The sequence below is a fragment of the Sinocyclocheilus anshuiensis genome, unplaced genomic scaffold, assembly GCF_001515605.1.
Source record: "Sinocyclocheilus anshuiensis isolate Anshui unplaced genomic scaffold, SAMN03320099.WGS_v1.1 scaffold288, whole genome shotgun sequence".
Taxonomy (NCBI): Eukaryota; Metazoa; Chordata; class Actinopteri; order Cypriniformes; family Cyprinidae; genus Sinocyclocheilus; species Sinocyclocheilus anshuiensis.
In genome coordinates this window covers 47,195-71,009 of record NW_015558570.1, presented here as the reverse complement: position 1 = coordinate 71,009, position 23,815 = coordinate 47,195, and the positions used below count along the sequence as shown (strand labels likewise).

Here is a 23,815-nt window from a genome sequence, read left to right as displayed (position 1 = left end):
TTTTTTTTTTTTCACAGATCTTCAGCTATACCACAGCGAGACTCTGGAGCTCATGCTGCAACGCTGGTCCAAACTAGAGCGTGACTTCCGCATGAAAAACGGGCGCTATGACATCAGTAAGATCCCGGACATCTATGACTGTGTGAAATATGACACCCAACACAATTCTTCTCTTGGTCTGGAGGACACGCTGGAGCTTTTCCGTCTGTCCAGAGCACTTGCGGACATCATCATCCCACAGGTAGAGGAATCGATACGCGGCTAATAGTGTTCGTTTATTCTTGTTCATCTTGCTGTTACCTGCATGCACACTCTCTTTCAGGAGTATGGAATCACTAAAGCGGAGAAGCTGGATATTGCCAGTGCCTACTGCCTGCCTCTGGTCAAGAAGATTCAGCTGGATCTTCAGAGAACACATGAGGACGAGGCCGTCAACAAGCTGCATCCTCTGTGAGTCTCTATACTGGGGTGCAATGCCAAACTCTTTGAGAGAGTTAAGGCTAAATCACATTTTGCATACTATACTGTACATCCTGTGTAGTGTGTTAAATTACTATTAGTACATTCCACTTCAGCATCCATGCATGCTTTTTTGTGGTTGTTTTACTCACAACCCCTTGTGCTTAACTTTTGCCTTTTTTAAAATTGATATCCATTTTAATTGCACAAAAATGGTGAACAGTTTTTGTCAACAAAAATATCATTTTTGTTTTTTATTGGCAGTAATATGTTAAAAAAAGACTTCAGCAATCCAAACTTTACCAAACAAAATATTTGAAACATTTGAAAAATGTATAAATAATTATTTATTGATTGATTGATTTTCAATATTGTTGATATTGTTCTTTATTTGTTTTAGTCATAGTTATTGTATTTCCTGTCATATTTATTAAATAATTATAAATGTAATCTACGTTAAGATTTATTAAAAGTATTCAATTTTACTTCTGCACTAAAATTGTATACAATTTTGTGACCATTTTTATTTATTTTATTTATTTATTTTTTGTTGACGATATGTCAACTAATAAAATTTAGCAAACCAGACCAAAAGTTTTTCAACATTTTGATGTATAAATAATATTGATTTCTTTAATGTTTATTTTCAAGTTGTTTTGATATTTAGTTTTTTATTTTAGTCGTAGTTATTTTATTTTGATGAAAATCTTTGTCAAAATGTAGTCCATTTTAATTACACTAAAATAATTACACTAAAAAGTATATCGTATTATACAACCTCACATTGTTGTAGAAGCTCTGCAGACTCAGAACCTGTGAGTGATCAGGTTGTGTATTTCATCCCTCCTGGTGGTTCAGGTACTCGCGGGGAGTGATGTCTCCGGGTCGGCACGTTCGGACCCGGCTCTATTTCACCAGCGAGAGCCACGTTCACTCCCTGCTTAACATCTTCCGCTACGGAGGCCTGTTAGACGTGAGTAAACAATCATCAAACACGCACATTATGCCCCGCATCATGTTTAATGCAGGTTACTACTTGTTTTATCTCATCTGTGTCTGTTTAGGAGCAAAAAGATGAACAGTGGAAGCAGGCTATGGACTACCTCAGCGCTGTAACCGAACTCAACTATATGACACAGATTGTTATTATGCTGTATGAAGACAATAACAAGGTACGAAATGTGGCATCAGCCCTTTTTACTCAATTTCTATGCTTCTTTCATATGCTGACATGTGTGTCTGTAGGACCCCTCCTCAGAGGAACGTTTTCACGTAGAGTTGCACTTTAGCCCGGGGGTGAAGGGGTGCAAGGATGAGGATAATGCACCAATGGGTTTTGGCTTCCGGCCTGCCTCCTCAGAGGTCTGTGTTTCACTCGCCCCAAGGATTGTATTTATTTCAGACCACATTACTCTGCTGAGCTTTGGAATTTATATACAACTTTCTAAGAAATATTGCATGCTGGATGGTCTGGACCACTTCCAACACTCCCATTTCATATGTAACAGAACCACGAGAAGCAGACAGACCCAGGCAGTATTGAAGACCTTTCCCAAGACGAGCCCGACAGAGCCGCACTGACTGAACCAATCAACATTCAGAGGAAGTCGCCACTCATACGCAGCCGAAAGGCTGGATCTATGGAGGTACCGTACTGTACTATAGGCTCTTCTGGTAGGCCTTAATTTTCTTTATTTCATTAACGGCTGCCATAATCAAACAAATTGACACAAACATTTACTTTAAATGAAATTAATTTTACCGCCAACAGTGTGGTGGTAATAGTGCAATGTTAGCTGCGGCAGGCAAATAGCATTGAGTTTTGTGAATAATTTTATGAAGACTATATAGTCTGATCCAAGAGTTTCTGGTGGCGTTCTGTGAAAATTTGAGAAGAAAATTAAAATATAACATGTAAAATTAATATATTGATTAAATGTTTTGGATGATATTTTAACAATTTGCCTTAACGACAGTATTAAATGCAATTCTTTAATTTTGAATTTTGAATATACAGTACATTACAGTACATCCTTACTAATTTTCATATTTTAAAAACGAAGCCTTACAAGGTAACAAAATATAAAATAAAAAAGAATGGCAGACATTTAGGCCAAAGTGGGCGAAGATAAAAATCTTTGTCATTATTTTATCTTTGTTATTAAAAAATAAGAACAAAGATACACAAATATGCATAATATACAAATAAAATAAACATTGCTTTTATTTTCAGGTACAGTACATGTATTTAGCAGTAGCATTCAAGAAATTGAATGAACAAATATAACAATAAAACACTATATACTCTTTACAGTATAAATTATACATTGATTCTTATTAAAGCAATGGTATTAAAGTTCTTCAGTCAAGAGCAGTGAGTGATTTTTGTGTTTTGTTGTTTTATTAACATTAAAGGCATAGTTCACCAAAAAATGTTCTGTCATCATTTACTCACTCTCAAGTTGTTTTAAACCTGACTTAGTTTCTTTCTTCAGTTGGACATAAAAGTTATTTTGAAGAATGAAAGTGAAAAAAAAGTAAAGTGAAAGTGAAGAATGTGGGTAACCAAACAGTTGCTGGTCCCCAGTGACCCATAGTATTTTTTTCCCCTGTAAATGGGGACCAGCAACTGTTTGGTTACAAATTCTTCAAAATATCTTCTGTTGTGTTCAGCACAAGAAAGAAATTAATACAGGTTTGGGACAACATGAGAGTGAGTAAATAATGACAGAATTTAAATTTTTGGGTGAACTTTCCCTTTAATGACAAGTGGCAGCATGTTTAGTATTATTAGTCTGCTGTCACTTTAAGACCTGCACACATCTGATATACAGGCACACATCCTTTCTTCTCTATTTACTTTCACTTTAGACATAATCAACTGGGATTATATGTAGACATTGTGTGTTTTTGACAGTATTAAGATCATTTATTTCAGTAATTAGGCGCTGTTTGTACAGTTGATTGAGACGGAGGTGCTAGAAATGCAACTGATAGAATGTGCGCTGTAGCACGATACTATGATATTAATTGTCCACGATCAAAAATCATAATATCGCACACCCCTAGTTATAATGTTACAAAAAAAATTATGTTTTAAATAAAAGCTAGTTTTTACCTTTCTATTTAAAGGGGTCATATGATGCTGCTAAAAAGAACATTATTTTGTGTATTTGGTGTAATGAAATGTGTTTATGCGGTTTAAGGTTCAAAAAACATTATTTTCCAAATACTGTACATTATTGTTTCTCCTCTATGCGCCGCCTTTCTGAAACGCATCGATTTTTAAAAAGCTCATCGGTCTGAAAAGCGAGGTGTGCTCTGATTGGCCAGCTATCCAGTGCGTTGTGATTGGCCGAATACCTCAAGCGTGTGACGGAAATGTTACGCCCCTTACCATACTGTGTTTAGGTAGGCGTGGTTGACTCTTAACTTTTATAAAGAATATCTCTTTGGATTTGAGACTTTAGTCTTTGCAACTTTACAGATCTTCTTTATGCACTAAGAGCTTGTAACACTCCAAAGAGAAAGGAAAAACTGAAATCGCATCATATGACCCCTTTAAAGAATCCTGAAAAAATTTATCATGGTTTCAACAGAAATATTAAGCAGCACAACTGTTTTCAGCATTGATAAGAAATGTTTCTTCAGCACCAAATCAGCATATTAGAATCATTTCTGAAGGATCATGCTTGAACATTTGAATGGTAGTGTATATATAAAAATATATAATTTATAGTCCTTCACAGGGGGTCATCATATTTGGGGTTCTTGGCATCAAAAAATTAAAAAACTTCTGGTCTAATTTAAAAACTGAATGACAAGCTGAATTTACTTAGAAAGAACTTTGTGCTAAAACGATTAGCATTGCTGTTTTGTGTATATGTTGGTTTTTTATGTTTGTTCATATGCCTTTGCAGGCTCTTTCAGAGAGTAACACTTCTTCTCGAGGACTGGCATATCGGATCTTCCCGTCGTCTTCTCGTCAGTCACTTGAGATCAAACCCAGCGGGCTAGGTGGGAATTGCATTTCATTTGTGTTGTTTTCATGTAGCAGAACTCTCCTGTCATTGGTCTCATTGGAAAACCTCTCAACCTCTCATAAGTGACCCGTCCCTCTTGACCGCTAAATGTGCTTGTTTCTGTTTAGAACCAATGACACAGTTCAAGGACCCTGCTCAAGTTTATTTAAATCATGCCGTACCCAGTGCGTCGGAAATGTGTCCATGCTGCCAGTAGTGGTCTAAATATGGCTGCTGGCAGGACCTTCTCTGCTATTCTTGTCTGTACTATTTCTATCTTCAAAGAACATTTATGAGGTGACAATGAACACGGTTTCGTAGGTTCGGAGTTGCATAATGTTTAAAGATTGTGGCTAATGTTGTTTGCACCTTACTAAAGCTTTATAGCATGATTTGCAGATCACAGTTTTTTTTTAACTAAGTGCGTGTTGCATCTGGCATGTGTTTCATTTGAGCTTTTAAACAAGTGTTGTTTTTTCAGTACTGCCCTCTAGTGTCACTCAGTGTTTCACCCTCCTGCACTGGCAATATATTTACCTTCCTAGCAGTTTAACTGGGTTTTCTATTAAAAAAGTTCTCTGTATGCCTGGAATTGAGCTTAAAGGAATAGTTCAGCCAAAAATGAATGTCAGAAAGGGGCCAGTGACAAATAAGAGTGTCCAAGAATCCAAATCTTTTAAAAATCTATTTTAAAATGTTTGTGTAAAGTTATCTGTATTCGCTTTGGTTTAATATGGTTCTGAAAAACTTTTATACAATTTTCAACAACGTTTACATTTAAATACTTAATTTAATAATAATTTAATAATTGTGAGAAAAATAAGAAAAATAGTATAAACCACAGAGTAATAACAAGCACATTGTTAGCCTAGTAGTTATTTTGTAGGGTAAATATTTGATAACTATTATGAATTATAAATTAATAAAATGTTATATTTTAATTTAAAATGTATGTTGTTTTGCAACATGTTATTTCCTACATTTGCATGTAGACTTCAATTTAGCAAAATATTTGTTTTTTCAAATAATTATAATATAGTTATAATAATAATAATAATAATAATAATAATGTATTTAATGTAATAATATATATATATCATTTTTTTACATATTACACTTATTAATATAAAAAATAATAATATAAAAAATATAAAATAAAATGTAAAAATCATATTAAAAAATATATATTAACTATTACGCTAAACTACATTTGCTACTAGTTATTTACCCTAGTATTTTTGACTTTATGCCCTAAGAAATATAAAATTTTAATTTGAATTCAGAAATGTTTTAGAACGGATCATTTCATTTTTGGGCGAACAATCCTTTTAACTACTTCAAATGAGGAGCTGCATGTTCACTTGTGAAAACTAACTATCGCCCGCTCCACCCCACGGTCTCCCTCCCCTCCCACACGCAGGCGCCCAGTGTGCGGGCCTCTTCAGTGCCTCCTTCCCCAACCTGAGACACCTAACACGAGTTCCCCGCAAAAAGCCCTCCTCATTCATGAATCTGGCTTCTCAAACCGGTATGTCCCAAACACACACACACACACAGGGTTATGACGTACCTCAGCCAACAGTGGCCTGAAGATTCAGATCATTACTAACGTTCCAGCAAACGATTCTTCTGAATAACTTACAGATATTCCCATTTTGCTTAATAGACACTCACATTAGCATTCAATATTCCCTTCTTGTATATTATCTACTATATCCTAGTGGCTGTATTTTTCAGCATACTTCATTTAAAATGTACTTTTATTTAATTTTAGTCATCGCAAATAAAGGCATTACGCACAACAGAAGCTGTTCCTAAACCATTTGCGTCTAGCTGTTTATCAAGGTCTCGCTTAGGAAAATTAGGTTTCCACAGTTACTGAATAATGTTATAACTAATAATTTGTCACCTTTGCTACCTCCAGACAGATTTGCATGCTGCATGTGCATGAAAACAAACATTTGTTTCATAATTTGCTAAATTGCACAAATTAGCAAGCTATTTTGTGCAAAAGGAAAATATTTTAGTGTCCTAGAACACTTCTGAAAATGTGTTTTGATGGTTTGCTATGTATAATATCCATGGCAACACAAATGATTGCTTTTACCACAATCTCTAAAGACTCATTGAGTAACTCTGATATTATGATTATTTTCAAAACATTCATTGGAAATTGCACTCTTAATTTCTAGCATTCAATGGAAACGAATGCATTTCTCTGTCAGTATCAAATACATTATTTAAATTACTATTTGAATTTAGTTATGTATTATAATTTATTATTATTTTTATATTCATTTAATTATACTGTTATAATTATAACAATATTTGTTATTAATAATAATAATCGTTTATAATGGAACTTTCACCCCTCACTCCTTGTTAGCAGCATTAACAGTTTTGTCCACCGGGTGTTGCTGTGTCTTTGAGATATAGAGGATTACCTTGTGTAAGAAAGACATTTGAAATAGCACCCAGAATACTGCCATGTCATGCTGCATCCAAAGGGACGTTGTAGCACAGAGAATGCTGGGTAATTTGTTGTGACCATCTGTTGTTTTTCTGTTTCTCAATCTCCACATTCAAGGGCAACATCTGGCCCCATGCACTCCATGTTACTTTTACCTGCTTGTTATAGATGGCTTTATGAGGAACAGAAACGATTGCATAATGGTGGGAGGATTAAAAATGCTGGTAGTTTTGAGTAAAAGCACAAGCTCATGAGGGGCACAGTGACAAGAGTAATGCCGAATGCCTCTTTTATCTCCTCAGAGCTGCTCTCTATGCCGGCAGTAAAGAGATTTTCTGTGTCGTATGCCAGGCATCCGACTAATGGTATGTTTGGAGTTTTTGAGTCCGTGTTTTTATTTTTGTTGACACTCTCCTGCATGCCCTCTGCTGTTGCTTCAAAGTAGTCTTTGTAATTTAGCACCGTTTGTGATTTTTGATTAATTCATTTCATAAATCGGGGAGGCTTTTCTTCACTTTTCATTTAGATTCACAAGACACACCCATCTTAATTCATTTCTCCTTCTGATTGGCTATATGCATGGGTTGTGTACTGAAATATATCTGTCTTGATATATTGCTGTTTGTGTGGAAAAACGTGTGAACACCTTTCATGTTGATCCACTTGATTTAGAAAGGGTTAACCCTTCCACCACCATTAATGCTTTAATGATCGCATGGCATATGCATTATTTTAAATCATCGAAGTAGACATCGTCCTTGCAAAAAAAAAAATCATAGTCTTAATCAATATTAAATAACTGTGTGCGTGTATGTGTGTGTATATATATATATATATATATATTACCAGGGATTAAAACCATAAACGTTTTATTTCAGCCATGGCAACATTTTGCATTTCAATTTATTTTAATTTAATGTACTAAAATATATAGATAAATGATATAGAATAAAAACTATATATAAACAAAAACTACTAAAAATGGCATAATACAACTAAATTGCTAAAACTTTAATGGAAATTAAAATGAAAATGGAAAATAAAAAAATATAAACTGATATAAAAAATAAACTATAATAGTATCTCACTGATACTAAAATAACACTACAGTTGTTTTAATTGATGCTTAAAAATGATATTTTCTGAAAACACCTTTTAATATCATATGCAGTTTTGCTTCTCAAGTAAGTGTATTTTGTTTTCAGTATATTTCTACATTTTAACTAAAACACCAAAAATACTGATTTAAAAAAGTTTTTTTTTTGCAGTGTTTAAATGTAGTTATTGTAATTTATTAAAGCGTATTTGCCAGTGGGTATATGATGGATACACTTCACACTTTGCATGATGGTCATAGATGCTAATGGGATGAGGGTTAACATCTGAAATGAAATGACATTTTTGAAATTGATCTTTATTGAAATGAAATTTTGATGTTTTTTTTTTTCTTTTGAACAAACTTGTTTATGTATGGATGGCATCATGTTTGCATGATCTTATTGATTGTTTCTTATTCTACACATCTTGTTAAGTAGAAACTGAAATGTATGTGTCAAAGCTTCAATTAGTATTTACTAAGTGTTTGACAGAGATTTTGGTCTTACATTTTTAGACTTTTGAGAGTCGTTTAAGATTATCATGATATTCACATTCACAAGTTTGCTCATAAGGCAAGTCTAATGAAGGACTGAACCCTTATAAAATGATGCAAATGTTTAGCACAAGGCTTTTGTGAATGTGGGCGTCTCTGTAGGGATTCGAGTTCAGACGGGTTTTGGTGAGGTTGAAGTGTTTTTCTCTACATAGTACAGCCCAGGGAAGAGTTGAAATGATCAAACTCTGCTTATTTCATTTGACAGTTTAACATTGCTCGAGGGAAACTCATTTTTGCCACCCTTGAGACAGGCTAACCATGTGTTTCCTATCAACATGTGTCAGTAATTTTTCCATCATTACGCATATTTGTCAAGACCAAGGAAGATTCCCTTTTTATATGCTGTCAGCAGGAACAAAAAAGTCCAGTGCATCAGGACTAGGTTTTAAATTGTGATAGAGTAGAATTGCAGGCTCTAATGGATGATGCAGTTGAACTTGTTGACCTACTATTGAAAAACCATTTCCATCCAATATCCAAATCCGATTTAAAGTGAGAAAAATGTTGGGTCAACCCATTTAAGCCACAAATCTTAAGGGGGAAAAAAGGGTGCAGTACAGGTTAAGTTAATCAAGTCATTAAAATCCAGTTAGTAAACACAGAAAACAGATGCAGCCTGCTTTTTTAATTGAAAACTAAAGCAAAATCATTTCAGCTACCAATGTGTTTTGCACTGTTGGTGTCAGTTATTTTGTTTATTAATTTTGTAATTTATAATTATTTATATAAGTCTTATTAATTATTGTAATTTGACATCAATAACATTTTGCATTATTTATGTCTGTTATTATATTTATTATTAAGTACTGTTTGTATAATTATGATTATTGCAATTTGACATCAATAGCATTTTGCACTGTTGATGTCTTTTATTTTATTAATTAATTTTGTAATGTATTATTTAATTACTGTTTATTTAATTATTATTATTATTATTATTGTAATTTAATTGGGCCGCTTTTTTCAAGCTAAAAACAGCCATTGTTTTTAATTACAAATGATTATTTATATAATACATTTTTATTATTGACATTTATTTGGGCTGCTTTTTCAGTCTAATATAAATAAACCTACAGTATATTCTCACTAGTGGCGTACCGCACATCTGTGAGGGCCCCCGCAAAGAACGAGATGGGGCCCCTCCCACCAGCAGTGATGTCATGTATGAAAACTTGCGCGTGCCTCGTGTCTTTTGCAGTGTCTCAGTAGGGGTGTCTTGTACGCCACTGATTCTCACTATAGACTCACTATATACTCAGTATGTTATGAAACTTCAGGAGTGTTTGCATGCACTGTGAAACCTAATCTATTCAGATGTTTCATTCAAATACAAATAGCATAAATTGAAGATTTGTTCGGAGAGTTTACTTATTACAGGGACTCTAATTGCACTCTGAAAATAGTTGCCTCCGAAAATAGTTGTAGGTCCTGACAAAAAAAGAAAACATTAATTTCAGCTCATTCATTGTATGTTGCTGAGTCACTGTGGCAAAAACATCTCCGCAGGAGTTGAGGCAGTGGATCCTCATTGCTGTGTGCTGCAGTGGCCTCTCCTTCCTCCTCCTCCTCCTCCTCCATCTCTGTCATCCCTTTGTTTCCCTTCAACCTGCAGTGTTTAGTTCCCGCCCGAATCCCCAAAGCCTTCCCTTCCCTACTGCCCACACTATCCCTCCTCCATCTCTGCCACATCTTTGCTTACCTCATCCCTCTCCCTCCTGTCCTCCTGTTACTCAGTATTTTCCTTCTGATACTCAGTGGATTTGAATTATGCTTATGAATCTGACTCCCCATTCTCAATAATTAACTAAACAATTAACAAACAAAAACATTTTCTGTTTTGATTGTAGTAATATTAAAGTATTTATTTATTACAAATGAGAAATTAATTAATTTTAAAATCTAACACTACTCCTTACTGCTTTCTTCCCCTGTACCTTCCCAGAATTCATGTGCCTGTACCTGTATGTTTTTTTAAATTACAGTGTAACTTTATTTATTCTTAAAAAAATTACAATTGAGAGATTAATAGAACTTTAAAAAACTAACATTACTCTTTCCATTCCATCTTTTCCTCTGTCTTCCAGAATTCCTTTTCCCGGATATTTGTTATGCTTCTCTGTTGCTAACCTTCTCCTCTTGCATCCATTCAGTCCTTTTTGTCCTCCTTTCATTCTTTCTCTCCCGTAGAGCTCTTAGATGAGCATCAGGTGGTAAAGCTGTTAGCTGGGCTGTCTGCTCACCCGGCTCTTCTCCACCACCCACACCGCTGCTCCTACAACCTCCGCCTGCTCCGTGCTGGCCAGAAACTCCCAGAATGCCTCTCTGGTCAGCCCCCTTGTCACTTGCTCACGTGCAACAAAGTGTGTGGAGCTTCAGCTTATGCCAAAATGTTGCAGTTATCTGCTCTGCTCTTTTATCTGACTTCTTGCTTTTCTTAACTCTGTGCCCTTTCTTTCCACTGTGTAACATCTCATAACCTCTGTTCCTCTTTTCTTACCGCATGCCTGTACATATGGCTTGGTGAATGTGAAGACCACTTGCTTATGGTAACTTCTGCATAGAGTAAGTATAATGCTTTAATTAAGCCATCTTGCACCTTTTTACATGTTTATTAGAGTATCTTGATTGACCAAAAAAGTCAATTTTACCATTTCCCAAAAAGACAATGAGGCACAAGAGGCCTGTAGTTACATTTATTTCACCACCATTATTGAGTGTTCTTAAGCTTTGTGTTCTAATATCCTCTTAACAATGGTAAAATCGATGTAATGCATGACCTCCAGTTGCATACTGCTTTTATGAAATAGTAGAACCTGCATTATGGTACTGATGTTTAATTAAACATTTATATGGTATTTATACAGTTACAAAAGATTTCTGTTTCAAAAAAATGCTGTTCTTTTGAACTTTGTATTCTTCAGGGAATACTAAAAAAAAATATTGTGGATATATAATATTTATATAACCTTTGTAAGAATCATGAACGTGCATTAGACATTGCTTATGTGCATAATTCATTCTAGGTTTTGTATTTTAATTAGTTAATCATAGTGTTCTGGTGGGTCTGGATTAAAAAAAAAAATGTTTTTATTGCATGTAGATCTTGCCATATGGTGTGTATAAACTGCATGACTAGATTTGCTATGCAGAACAAAGCAGCCTGGCACACTTTGTTTCAGTAGAATTAAACAAATAACATCATCCAAACTATGCTGTTATTGCTCTCACACAAAATGATTCATTCATAAATCGGGACTAATTTGTTCACAGATTCAACTCGCTAACTGAATGACCTGCTTGCAAAAGTTCTCAAGTTACCAACTATTACCAACTATTTTAAAGGACAGACTAGAACTACAGTGCCCCCAATTTAAGAGATTAAAGAAAAGGTTTTATTTTAACAATATGCAAATCTTTCGTATCATATAAAGTGCTGAATTAAACTACCTCTGAGTAATTGTTTGTTTTTTTTTCTCATAATTAAACTAGGAAAGTGCACCTCTTCCATTTACACATTTTCTCTATCATCATCTAGTTCCATTACTGCTAACCTAAACACATTAGCAAACGAAGAAGTAATTAAATCCATTTCAATATACTAGAGCATTAGCATTAAAATGTGTTTCTCCAGCATGGCACTTGTTTTTCAAATGACAGTTTCTCTAATCTTTTTATTGGTTAGTTAAACATGTAAAGTTCCTAATTGGTTTTTTAGTCTGCAGCAGTCCGTCCTAATTCTCTTGGCATTAAACTGATAATGCCTTGCAAACGAGATGCAAAACACTTTGTTAGTGAACTAAAATTCTAGAACTTGTTAATTTTCGTCTAGTTAATTGTGAAGATGCTAATGTGTCACAAGCCAACATGATACAATGCAATTCCTGTTGCATCATGGTGCATCTTTGAGATTTTGGGCTGCTAAAAACAATTCTGGATACCCAGTGTCTAAATGGTGTTGGGTGGTGTTTGTGTTGCCATATATGTGGCTTGTAGGTCACATGAGGTTGACTTCATACTCTTGTTGTGTTTTTCGTATACAAGAGCTCAGAAAGTGTTCATAGGAAATCTGTAATGATGAGTTTGTGTTTTGGACCATGTGTTGGTGCAGGGTTTGAAGGTTGCTCCTTGGTGCCCTCCATCTATCCACTGGAGACACTGCACAACTCACTGTCCCTCAAGCAGGTGGATGAGTTCCTCACGACGTTGTGTAAGAACGGGAGCGAGACACAATTTAAGAGACTCAAATGTAAGTGGACGAATGCTTTCACATTCTTTATTACACTTGTCTTAAAATCTAATTTATGAGGACGTTGATCACATTTGTATCAAAGTTATAATTATTTACACTGAACGGACATCAAAAGCCAATGTGTAGCTATAAACTGCTTAAATTGTCTGAATTGCCAATTACATTTAAAATAGGCCTCAGCATTTAGGTTCTTTATTGACATCAACAGTTCCATGAAGAACCTTTAACATCCATGGAACCTTTCCATTCCACGAAAGGTTTTTTTTTTCACAGTGAAAAGAGGTTCTTTAGATTTTTAAGAAGTTCTTCACACTAAAAAATGGTTTTTAATGACTGTTCACTGAAAGGTTCTTTGGGGAAACCAAAAATGGTTCTTCTGTGGCATCGCTGTAAAAACACCCTTTTGGAACCTTTATTTTTAAGAGTGTATATTCTTTTCTTTTCTCTTTAGCCCTGTCTGCCATGTTTGAGACACACTCCCAGCCATCCATAGATGTTGATAATCAGGAGACGCCAATGTCAACCCCGGTCCAGAACCAACCAGCTGCACAGTCTCTCTGGTGTGAGTATACTTCACTTTATCATGAAACCACTTTACCACTCACTGGCAACTTTATTAGGTACACCTTGCTTGGACCTTCTTTTGCCTTGAGAACTGCCTCAATTTTTCATGGCATAGATTCAACAAGGTGCTGGAAACATTCCATTTGTGTGTAGTGAATGGTCATGTTCAGTTTGACACAATTTGAGCTTTGTGACAGCTCGTCTGCTGGAAGTAGCTATAACAAAAAGGGTACACTGTGGTCATAAAGGGATGGACATGGTCAGTAGAAATACTCAGGTAAACCCTAGAGATGGTTGTGTGTGTATGAAAATCCCAGTAGATCAGCAGATTGTGAAATACTCAGACCATCCCGTCTGGCACCAACAACCATGCCACATTCAAAGTCACTTAAATTACCTTTCTTGCCTTTTCTGATGCTCGGTTCAGCAGATCATCTTGACCATGTCTACATGCTTAAATGCATTGAGTTGCTGCCATGAGATTATCTGATTACATATTTGTATTAACAAGCGGTTGAATGGGTTTACCTAATAAAGTGGTTGGTGGTGAGTGTATATTGACATACCATGGTATTGTCATCTTATAACCGTCATAGTACCTCCACAGTACTTTTTCAGTAGGATAATACACTTTGAGGGCACTTTAAATGGTCACTCTTATTGGAAGAGACATGAAATCTCATATTTGGTGCAAGAAGTAGTCAAGTTGTCAGATTTATTCTGGTTTTTAGCTCTGCCATTTAGATGATTACTGTTGGCTTTTAATGCAGCACAGTTTCCCCTGGGAGTTTAGTGATTTATGTTCAGTCTGTGGCTTTAGGAGCAGCTTTCAGTAAAACTCTAGGTTGTGTTAGTCACTGTGTTGTCTGCCTCTTTGTAACCCATTTACTATAATATTGTTTGTGAAAGTGGGGCCAGGAACATGCTGGAAGACAAAAGTAACTTTCAGATTAATAGTGTAATTGTTCTGTTTACTAATGTAACATTAGTTCTATGAGGCTCTTTATGTAGGACAATACAGCAGGATATGGGTTATATAAATGCGGTCACTAAAATGATGATTTATGAAATAAATACTAAGAATCTGCCAACAGGTTCTAGTTTGGCTGACTTTATATTATGTGTTTTAAAGATTAATTTTGAGTGCTGTGATTGATCACTGTGACACAAGCAGTGCCAATTGGAATTGCGATGAACTCTGCCTGCCATTTGTTTTAGATAGCGAAGCCCTACCCCAAAATCAACTATTGGTTGAACCAGTGTTGCTGTGTTCAAAAATGTGTTCTTTTTTTAATCAATACTTTTTCAGCAAGGATGCATTACATTAAGTGACAGTAATGACATTTATAATGTTACATAAAATGTCTATTTCAAATAAATGCTGTTCTTTTGAACTTTCTATTCATCAAAAATCCTGAAAAAAAATGTATTACAGTTTCCACAAAAAATGAAGCCGCACAACTGTTTTCAGCACTGATAATAATAAAAAATGTTTCTTGAGTACAAAGTGAGCATATTAGAACGATTTCTGAAGGATCATGTGACACTGAAGGCTAGAGTAATGAAGCTGAAAATTCAGCTTTGAAATTACCAAAATTTAAAATATATATAAATAAACTGTATTTTACTGTATTTTTGACCAAATAATTGCAGCCTTGGTGACCATAAAAGCAATAAAAAACTTTTTTTTAAATTACCGACCCCAAACTTTTGAAAAGTAGTGCAAAAATGTTTTCTTTTTAATTAAAATATTTTTTCAATTACATGCCATTTTATTCCACATAAATTAATGAATATGACATGGCTAAATTTAAAGGATATTTGTTGCCAAGACAAAGACTACAAATAAAAAACGGTGTGTTTGTGTGTGCAGACACCAGCAGCCCTCCCAGTACCGTATCCAGTGCCGGGCCCTTGTCTCCATCTGTAGCAGGGCCAGCATCATCCAACTTCAGATTCAACAGCGAGTAGACATCTTGGAAACATTTTTTGCTCTTATATCGGTTTTGCAGTATCTCTTTTAAGGATTGAGGTTAAGATTGATACGTTCCTAGTTATCTACTTGGGAGCTGCTAATATTGTACTATCTGCACTTCTGCCTGAACAATACAGAGCCTCTTTGGCTGAGATTCAGCTGATAGTTTGATCTGAGGGCAAATACAGCTCTGAAACCAGTAATTAGCTCTTCCGCTGTACTTCTGAGCTCCAGTGGAGTTAGATACTAATTATGATCCCAGAATCAGTGGCAGAGAGACCGAGACATTACAGACAATAGTAATTATCTGTGCATCTTCTTTTGTCACCCTACAGCGTAATGCAACTCAAATGAGCACATAGACCAATAAGTCCACAAAAAATATATTTAATCATTCAGATCAAGTTGCGTAATTTTAATTTTACCACAATTTTTTTTCAGTTTGTGTATATTTGTATTATTTTATGATTTTTTTTTTAGATGTTTGATTTTTTTGATCACGATTTGTTTTTAGATTTAAATGAAAATTGCTGTATTTTTATTATATGAAATGCAAAAGGTATTGTTTGAGAATGATTAAAGGGATTGTTCACCTAAACATGAAAATTCTGTCATTTACTCAGCCTCATGTCGTTCCGAACCTGTATGAATTATTTCTTCTGTTGAAAACAAAAGAAGATATTTTGAAGAATGAACCAAACAGTTGACAGTAGCCATTGACTTACATAGTATTTTTTATTTTCCAAACTATGGAAGTGAATGTCTACCGTCAAATATTTGGTTACCCACATTCTTCAAAATATCTTATTTTGTGCTCAACGGAAGAAACTCGTACAGGTTTGGAACAACTTGAAGGTGAGTAAATGATGACAGTATTTTTATTTTTTGGGTGACCTGTCACTTAAAATGAGCTGCAATAGACCTTTCAAGAATGTTCAGCTGTTTGCAATCTGCTGTTGTGTTTACTCTGTAAGTATATTTAATATTAGAGACTTAGATTACTTAATAAAATTGCTTTAAAAGTGTCTTTGTAATATTTTTTATGAATGAAAGGCACACCTTCAAAGTATACCAAATCACTGTGACTTATACCTGGTGCGATTTGTTGTTCTCTCCGACCTAATTGAGGTTTTGAAATTCAATCTGTGGTGAGTCTCAAAGAGTGACGCAAAACAATAATGATGACTCATGCTTTGCCCTCAGCTGTGCTGCTGTGTTGCTATAGTGACGGATTCTCAACCTTATTGACTTCAACCTGAATGAGTGACTGGTGTGTGAAGACAGCTAGTCATCACAGGCAGCCTGCGTCCTAAAGATGAAGTCATACTGTCAGAGGCATACCTACATGAAGTGGGGGCCCCAGGCAAAATTAATCAGTGAGGCCCTTCTAAAAGATTTTTTTTTTGTTTGTTAATTTATTATCGTTACCTAGTGATATAATTATACAACATATGAAATGTGGACAAAACACATCTAGCCTAATAATGCACAAAACAAGACGCGCTTTTATTGAGATGCACCTGTATATCAGCAAGTGAACGAGTTGCGGCGAAGCTCATGAAAATATTTTTTTGTTTTGTTTAGTAGTGTAGGCTATTTGCAGTCTGTGTGTTTCTCTTCGCGAGACACGAATATCTTTTGTGTAGCCTAATGAATTCAAGCATAATATCGAACGGAGAAAAAATATTTATAATTTATATTAGGCTATAAAAAATGGGAATGTTAAAATATTTAAGGCACAGTTGTTGCATGACAACCTAGCCCGTTATCATTTGCTCATGAAAACCGATGAATAAAATGTTTTATATTTGGTTTGGAGTGGAATAGAGTGTGGGCAGAAACATAAATTGGTGCCTATGCTTACCGTTGTTCTGTTTCCTCTTTTCCTCCGCTTTTTTCCCGCTTCAGGCTGCCTGATAGATTTGTCCTCATCTTTATGTTTAACTTGCGTGTTTATGTGTGCGCGTGCGAACTTTTTTCAGTTCATTCCTAAATTGCGCAAGCTCAACTTCCATAGGAATGGATTAAAAACGCTCGAGTCCCGCGTTCTGCTCCGCTCCAGATCATGCATTTTCTAATCTACAGCACCGCGAGGACGCGCTGCACTTGTTTGAAAAAGGCGGCCGAGGAGGCAAAAGCATATCGAGAGAGTGGGCCCCATAGGGGGGATGGAGAGATGTCGCTGCGTGTTATAGTTATTAATATTAACATTCCTGTTGGTTTAAATGGTCGGCCATCGGGGGCCCCCTTAAAATGCGGGGCCCCAGGCATTTGCCTGCCCCATTGCTACGCCTCTGCATACTGTGCTCTGTTAGCTCATTTTCATTCTTGTGTGGACAAATATGCCAAACGTCCAGCGGATATTTTCCCACAGGGGCCTGATGGAGTGGAATCGTGAAATATAATACAGAATCGGGTCTTTGAAGTGAATGATATTGTGCATATTCTCTTAGCCTTGTTTGAATTGCATAGTAGCTGCATAATTCATTTCACAATTTATGTGCGATATAAATTCTGACAGGTTACGAGACCATTAATCAAATTGAAAAGACAATATCATAAATTGCTCCTATCTCTCTCTGCCCTAAAATCTCGCCTGCTGGTAATATAAAATCGTCATAGCAACCAAGAGGCCAGTTATCCGCAACGGTGAGCTGGCGAATTAAGAAGTGTGTCATCGGCCAGTGCCGGTGTAAGAGGCTAACAACCACTTTAGCTCCTGCCAAAAGATTTTGGAAGATGTGTGGGTTGCTGTGGACGCTCAATTAGCATGAGGTAATTGCAATGTAATTTCCTTTAACAATGAGGTGTCAGTGTTAAAGGAAAGGAGGAGAAACTGTTCAAATGGGTTCAAACATCTATCGACAGTAACACCACAGATTTCCTCAGGAAAAAAAAAAACACTTCAGATTCGGTCCTCAGATGGTTAAAAAAAAGAAATATAAATTTTGGAGTGTTTAAACTTTAAAAGCTTTAAAGCTTATGTTACTGATATAATTCATGTTTTTTAACTTTTATTATCCTAAAGCTTCCGCTAACCAGTGGTGGACGAAGTACACAAATCAAGTACTTGAGTAAAAGACATAAAAGATCTTTGTTCAGACTGATGAAGGGTTGAAAGATGCCGCCTACTATTTATATTATATTATATATATATTTTTTGTTAGTTTTTTAAAATTGGATGGTTGCAAATGAAAAGAGACTTTTTTTTTCATAAAACATCTGGCTTGATTAGATAAAAACCTTCAAATTATGTAACATTTTATTTACAAAAAAAGACTTTTGTAAAATTGATAATGTAGTTCCATGTTTACATACTAAGTTGTCATGGAGCAGCTGATATACATAATCTACCTGTCAAAAGTTTGGGGTCAGATTTTATTTATTTTTTTTTAAGAAAGTTACATTTAAATTTAAAAGTTTAACAGTGGAATTCATGATTCATGAAAACCATTTACCCATGACACCCAATGAAACATTTACTTAAGTACAGTAACGAAGTAAAACTACTCCGTTACTGTCCACCACTGCCGCTAACAAAAGCAGTCCAATGTACAAAACGATCAGTCTAGTAACAAGATGAAAACTGTAATATGACAGTAATATTAATAGAGTCAATAATCAGTCTCTGAGGTAATTTTCAATATAATCAATAACTGAGACGTAATAAACAAAATACGAATGAAATAATGTACTAAAAATGCGAGTGCGCGGAGTGATACGAGAGACACAAAAGTAGCGCAGGTAAGTTTACTTGAATGAGCGTTACCATTTATTTTTTTCACAGGGAAATTGATTTTTTGAGTAATTGAGTAATTGATTTAACTTAATGATAAGTTATAAACCTATAAAGACAGACCTGTTGTGAGCTCTGATGTTGTTAATCAATGGTATATGCTTTTGTTGAAGCCACCTGTCCGCATTATTTAATTTGTTTTTTGATATTTTTTTAAAAATTGTATCACTTTGCTTTTAAAGTTTAATGGGATTGTAGTTCCTTCAATAAAGACGTTAAGTACATAGTCTTGAACCTTTCTGTTTTTGTGAGCTTTTATTTATTTGCTTCCAATAAATGTTTGTAAGGTTGTGATTCACCTCGTAGCTGGTTTGTTTGAATCATGGCTTATAATGTTTTAAGGAAGACTTTTATAAAAATGGAAAAAATACTTCTGGAACCAACAGTGCTAAAAGTTGAAGAGCACTTTTGTTGCGATTGACCAATCAGAATCAAGTATTTCAGAACCGTCAGATTAACACTATATGTTTTTAATCTGTCTTATTTTGAGTTGAGATCAACCATGTCATCGCACTGCCATTTAGTTTAAATAATGTATTTTGGTCAACAGTCTGTCTGACAAGTGTATGAAATAAAAAAATAAAACAATGAAGAGGCCCACACAGAAAGAGTTTTCCAAATTTTGATGTTTTTTATTGATGATCACCAGGATGGTTCCCTTTGCAGTAAATCAGCAGAAATCTACTTTTGCATTTAGCTTTTAAAGACAGAATGTTGAATATTGCACTAAAGAAGAAGAGAACTAAGATTCATACAGCGCCAAAGAACGAGGAAATATCACAGCATCTTCTCGACAACATCTTAGGGCAAACAGAAGCCAAGCCCAATAATATATGCATATTTCAGTACCATAAAGACAATTAGCTTCAAATATACCTTCTTAAAATAGTTTTAATTCTGATTATTAAACAATTACATTCAGGAGTATAACTAATAAGGTCACATGCAAAGATGGATACGTATACATGACATGGCCAAATGAACCCATCACATCATGATGCATTTGATGTAGAATGAAATTGAACTAATAGAGATTCATAGAGGTACTTTAAGCAGTCTTTTTTATCTTTAGGAAAGTAGAATTACAATGACCATAGAACTTTCTTAAAAGAAAGCATTTCACATAAATGACCGTCAGCTATTTTGATTTATGTACAGGTTATACCATTTGTTTTGATTTCTATTTTGGCTTTTTTTCATTGTAAAGGATCTATAGTGTATTCCATTCGCAGTGTGGTAGTTGTGAAACAGCCATCTGCAAACCAAAGGTTCTAAATCTTATTTTCAAGAGAGTTATGCATCTGTACTAAAATCAGCAACAGCTGAACATGTAATATTTTGTCATGAGTCACACGATCTTAGCCAGTTCTTTCGGTGACCCATTTTCTGAGGTTTACTGTTCCATGTGCATATTTTGCTAGTTCTTTGTTTTGTTCAAGCAGCATCCAGCGAAGCAACTTTTGCATTCAAAAATATGATTTAAAGTTAGTGCATTCATCTTTATCACAAAGCTAATTTTGTGTAAAGAAATCACAATAAAACCATATAGTACTTGTTACTAAGGCCAGGTATTTGAAATAAAACACTCACGTTTTCAAATATGAAAATATATCCACACCACATGATGTAGGCTACAGTACAGATTCAGCCCATTTTAACAATCCTTCTAGCAAAAAATAAAAAGAATTTGGTCTTAGTGTGGGTTTGCGTACATTGTTGGAATTGGGTATGATTTTGTGAAGAATTCTGTATCTATCTACTGTCTTTTCGAGGCCCTAGAGATAAGTTCTTAGGCTTTGACCACCGCTGCTAACTTGTGCGTTCTTAGCTAGTAAAAGTACACAAAGACCCAGTCACTCTGACAATCTCAAAGACAACTTCTCTGAGAGAACTTAAATCTATATTCAAATAAAACAAAACTAAGTCTGCTGCAATGCATAATACTGACTTTTACATAAAAATAAAAAAAAATCAAGACAGACTAAAAACGAACCACTCACTGTGAATATACTGGATTAGGGTTAAGGATGCAGTGTTTCAGAGCTTGTTTTGGAACAGTATGAATGATGGCACTGCTGTCTTGAAAGCAAAGGTTCTTTTAAGGACAAAACAATTGTGCATTTACCAGTGAGGCCTTGATGTTTTGCTATTGAAGATACTGTTCACAATGTAACTGAAGATGTTGAGCCACTGTCAAATCAAGACTATTTCAGTTCCAAAGGCATTCTAAAGCCATTGACCGATTGCTAATGTTTTTCTTACCTTCAGTGCAAACAGAAACACTAATTGTTAGCTTGTTTTGTAATTGATATAACTTCAGGTTAGGTTGAATTCATATTTTTACTATTTGTAAAGATATAAGCCATAAAAATGCCAATTAATGTACTGATACTAGCAACAAAATTCAAAAATGTATCTTAAACTGTTCCTGTTCTAGTATTTTAAGTGTATTTGTTCTCAATAACTGACCTCCATAGAATTTAATTTAGATAATAACTAGCTAAAGTTGTTCTTTACCACTTCGTCAGACCAAAAAACAAATGTTGATTAGTCATTTTAATTGAAATTTTTATATTTGTTTTTTCCCCCCAATAAATTAAAATATTACTTATTCACATGAAGCCTACCTACCAAACTGACTTCATTTTAGAAAAGTGCAATCGTACTTGGTGCAACATAATGTAATCATTAATGCCTGCTCTTTTATAATACTCAAACTTCTCAGTCAATTAAAACTTTATTAGCGTAAACCTAAAGAAGTAAGGCTATAAAGAATTTCTAATTTTAGTTAATCCAAAATAAATCTGTTAGTACACATATTGTTGTATGTGTGTGTGTGTGTGTGTGTGTGTGATGACTTAACATTTTCTTTGTCAAACAACACGCAAAAGGCACGAGGGTAACCCTCACTGTCTGCTCTCACAGCAACAACTATTCAATTCTATTGATAAGTCTCTACTGCTACATTTGGATATATAGTGTAATTTCCACCACCAGTTTCCTTTCAAACAAGTTAAACCTAAAGTGCTTGTGAGTCAGAGAATCTCAGCTTGGGGAAAAAAATCAGGTCAAGCATATCAGCAACACACAAACAAAACATTCAGTATGTCACAAGTCTGAAATCTCTACACCAAAATATATAACAGATTATTTGAAGCATTATTAGCATTGTTGGTCTTAAAGTGGCCACATTTAAATTTCAGTCATATTTTCACTCAAGCAACAGAACATCGTGTAAATGGCAATAAAATACAATTTCCATCTGACTCTAATAGTGGTCTACTCAATTTATGGGCAGATGGTATTTAAGCTGCTCGTTATTAGTCTGCTTTGGAAAAGAGATCTGGACCCCAACAGATCCCCACAACAGATCACTAGATTAATATACCTACAAAGTTTCGTCCAAGCTAGAGAGCATCATGCTTTAGTACAGTAATTGCAATACTGAGAAAACACAAAACTGTTATTCTTTCTATAACCTTGATCACATGATCAAATTAGAGCCTAGTCAACCAAAATATGTCATATCAGTGGGTTAGTCGTTTATAAAGATGCCATCTACTTTGCTTTACTCTTAAAAGCATGTACATATACAGTCTTCATCACATTATTGAGATAAAACTGCTGGATTGCTTTGATGTTTGAATAGAGAATGATCCATCTTTTGTCACCTAAGGGACACAAATCGTGGATTATGTTTGATTTTGTAAATCGGCATTTGAAAGAATTGAGATTTGGCACAAATCTTTTTTGGATTAGCAATTTAGAGTACAGTTATTTTTTTCTTCACTCTATCTGCTGGTATGTGATCTCATGGAGAGACTGCATCTAGCCTCATTGTAACCGTAGCTCACAAGACAGCTACTCTGAAATTGTTTGAGTCTGTTCTCAGAGGTTGTTTGCTCTAAGGCTTTGTGACCTTATGTTTGGAGTATGTTCTGCTGGACAACTGTGTCTATATGTGGTACGTGTGTTAAAATTGATGATAATGGATGCAGAACATGAATCAGACGATGTATTAACCAATTCACAGAGGGCTTTTTTGTGCTTTGAATTCAAATTAAAGGCAGGATAAAAACTTGGTCTCTATGTTATGTTAAAGAATATGAGAAAACTCAATTTGCATTGCAGCTTTAGCCTACTTGAACATTACATTATTATTTCATAACGGCTAGCTAGTGAACATTCAGTTTTCTGCCAAAGCCTTGCAGATGCAATCAAAAATGTACAATAGATTCAGGACCAAAGCTTATATAATAAAGTCCTTTGACAGCACTAAGATTTTGTTGCATTTTTGAGGATTAGAATACAAACTATAAATGGCAGCGGATGGATGGTTGTGGGTAGAGCAACTCATCTAAACCTAAAATATTAGAAATGAATGAGGAACGAATGAAAAGCTCTAAATAGAAAACCAATTCAAAATTCTATTTTGCAGGCTTGGAAAGATTCATCCTGCATGACCACTGTGCTGCTGCTGGCCAAGACCATTATATTCAGGTCCTGCTGTTTCTCATGGGTCTGCTGATACCAGTTCCGAGTTACCTCTGTGTCGTGTGTTGGTATTAAAGTGACCTAAATGAGAAGAAGATGGTCAGATGAAGTGCAGTATTCTGCTTGCAAATA

General features: G+C 35.0%; 1 protein-coding gene and 1 pseudogene across 1 annotated transcript in view; one reads left to right on the top strand and one right to left on the bottom strand.

Moving 5' to 3' along the window:
* The window catches only part of LOC107679614 (inositol hexakisphosphate and diphosphoinositol-pentakisphosphate kinase 1-like), a 41,460-nt pseudogene extending 25,611 nt beyond the window's left edge, over positions 1–15,849 (top strand).
* Positions 15,850–19,797: 3,948 nt separating this feature from the next.
* Positions 19,798–23,815, bottom strand: part of LOC107679590 (microtubule-associated protein 1B-like) — a 37,570-nt gene continuing 33,552 nt past the window's right edge. Inside the window, exon 8 of the mRNA XM_016475179.1 lies at positions 19,798–23,764. Coding sequence (XP_016330665.1) covers positions 23,609–23,764 — 156 coding nt within the window. The 3' untranslated portion in view covers positions 19,798–23,608. The remainder of the gene's footprint in view (positions 23,765–23,815) is intronic.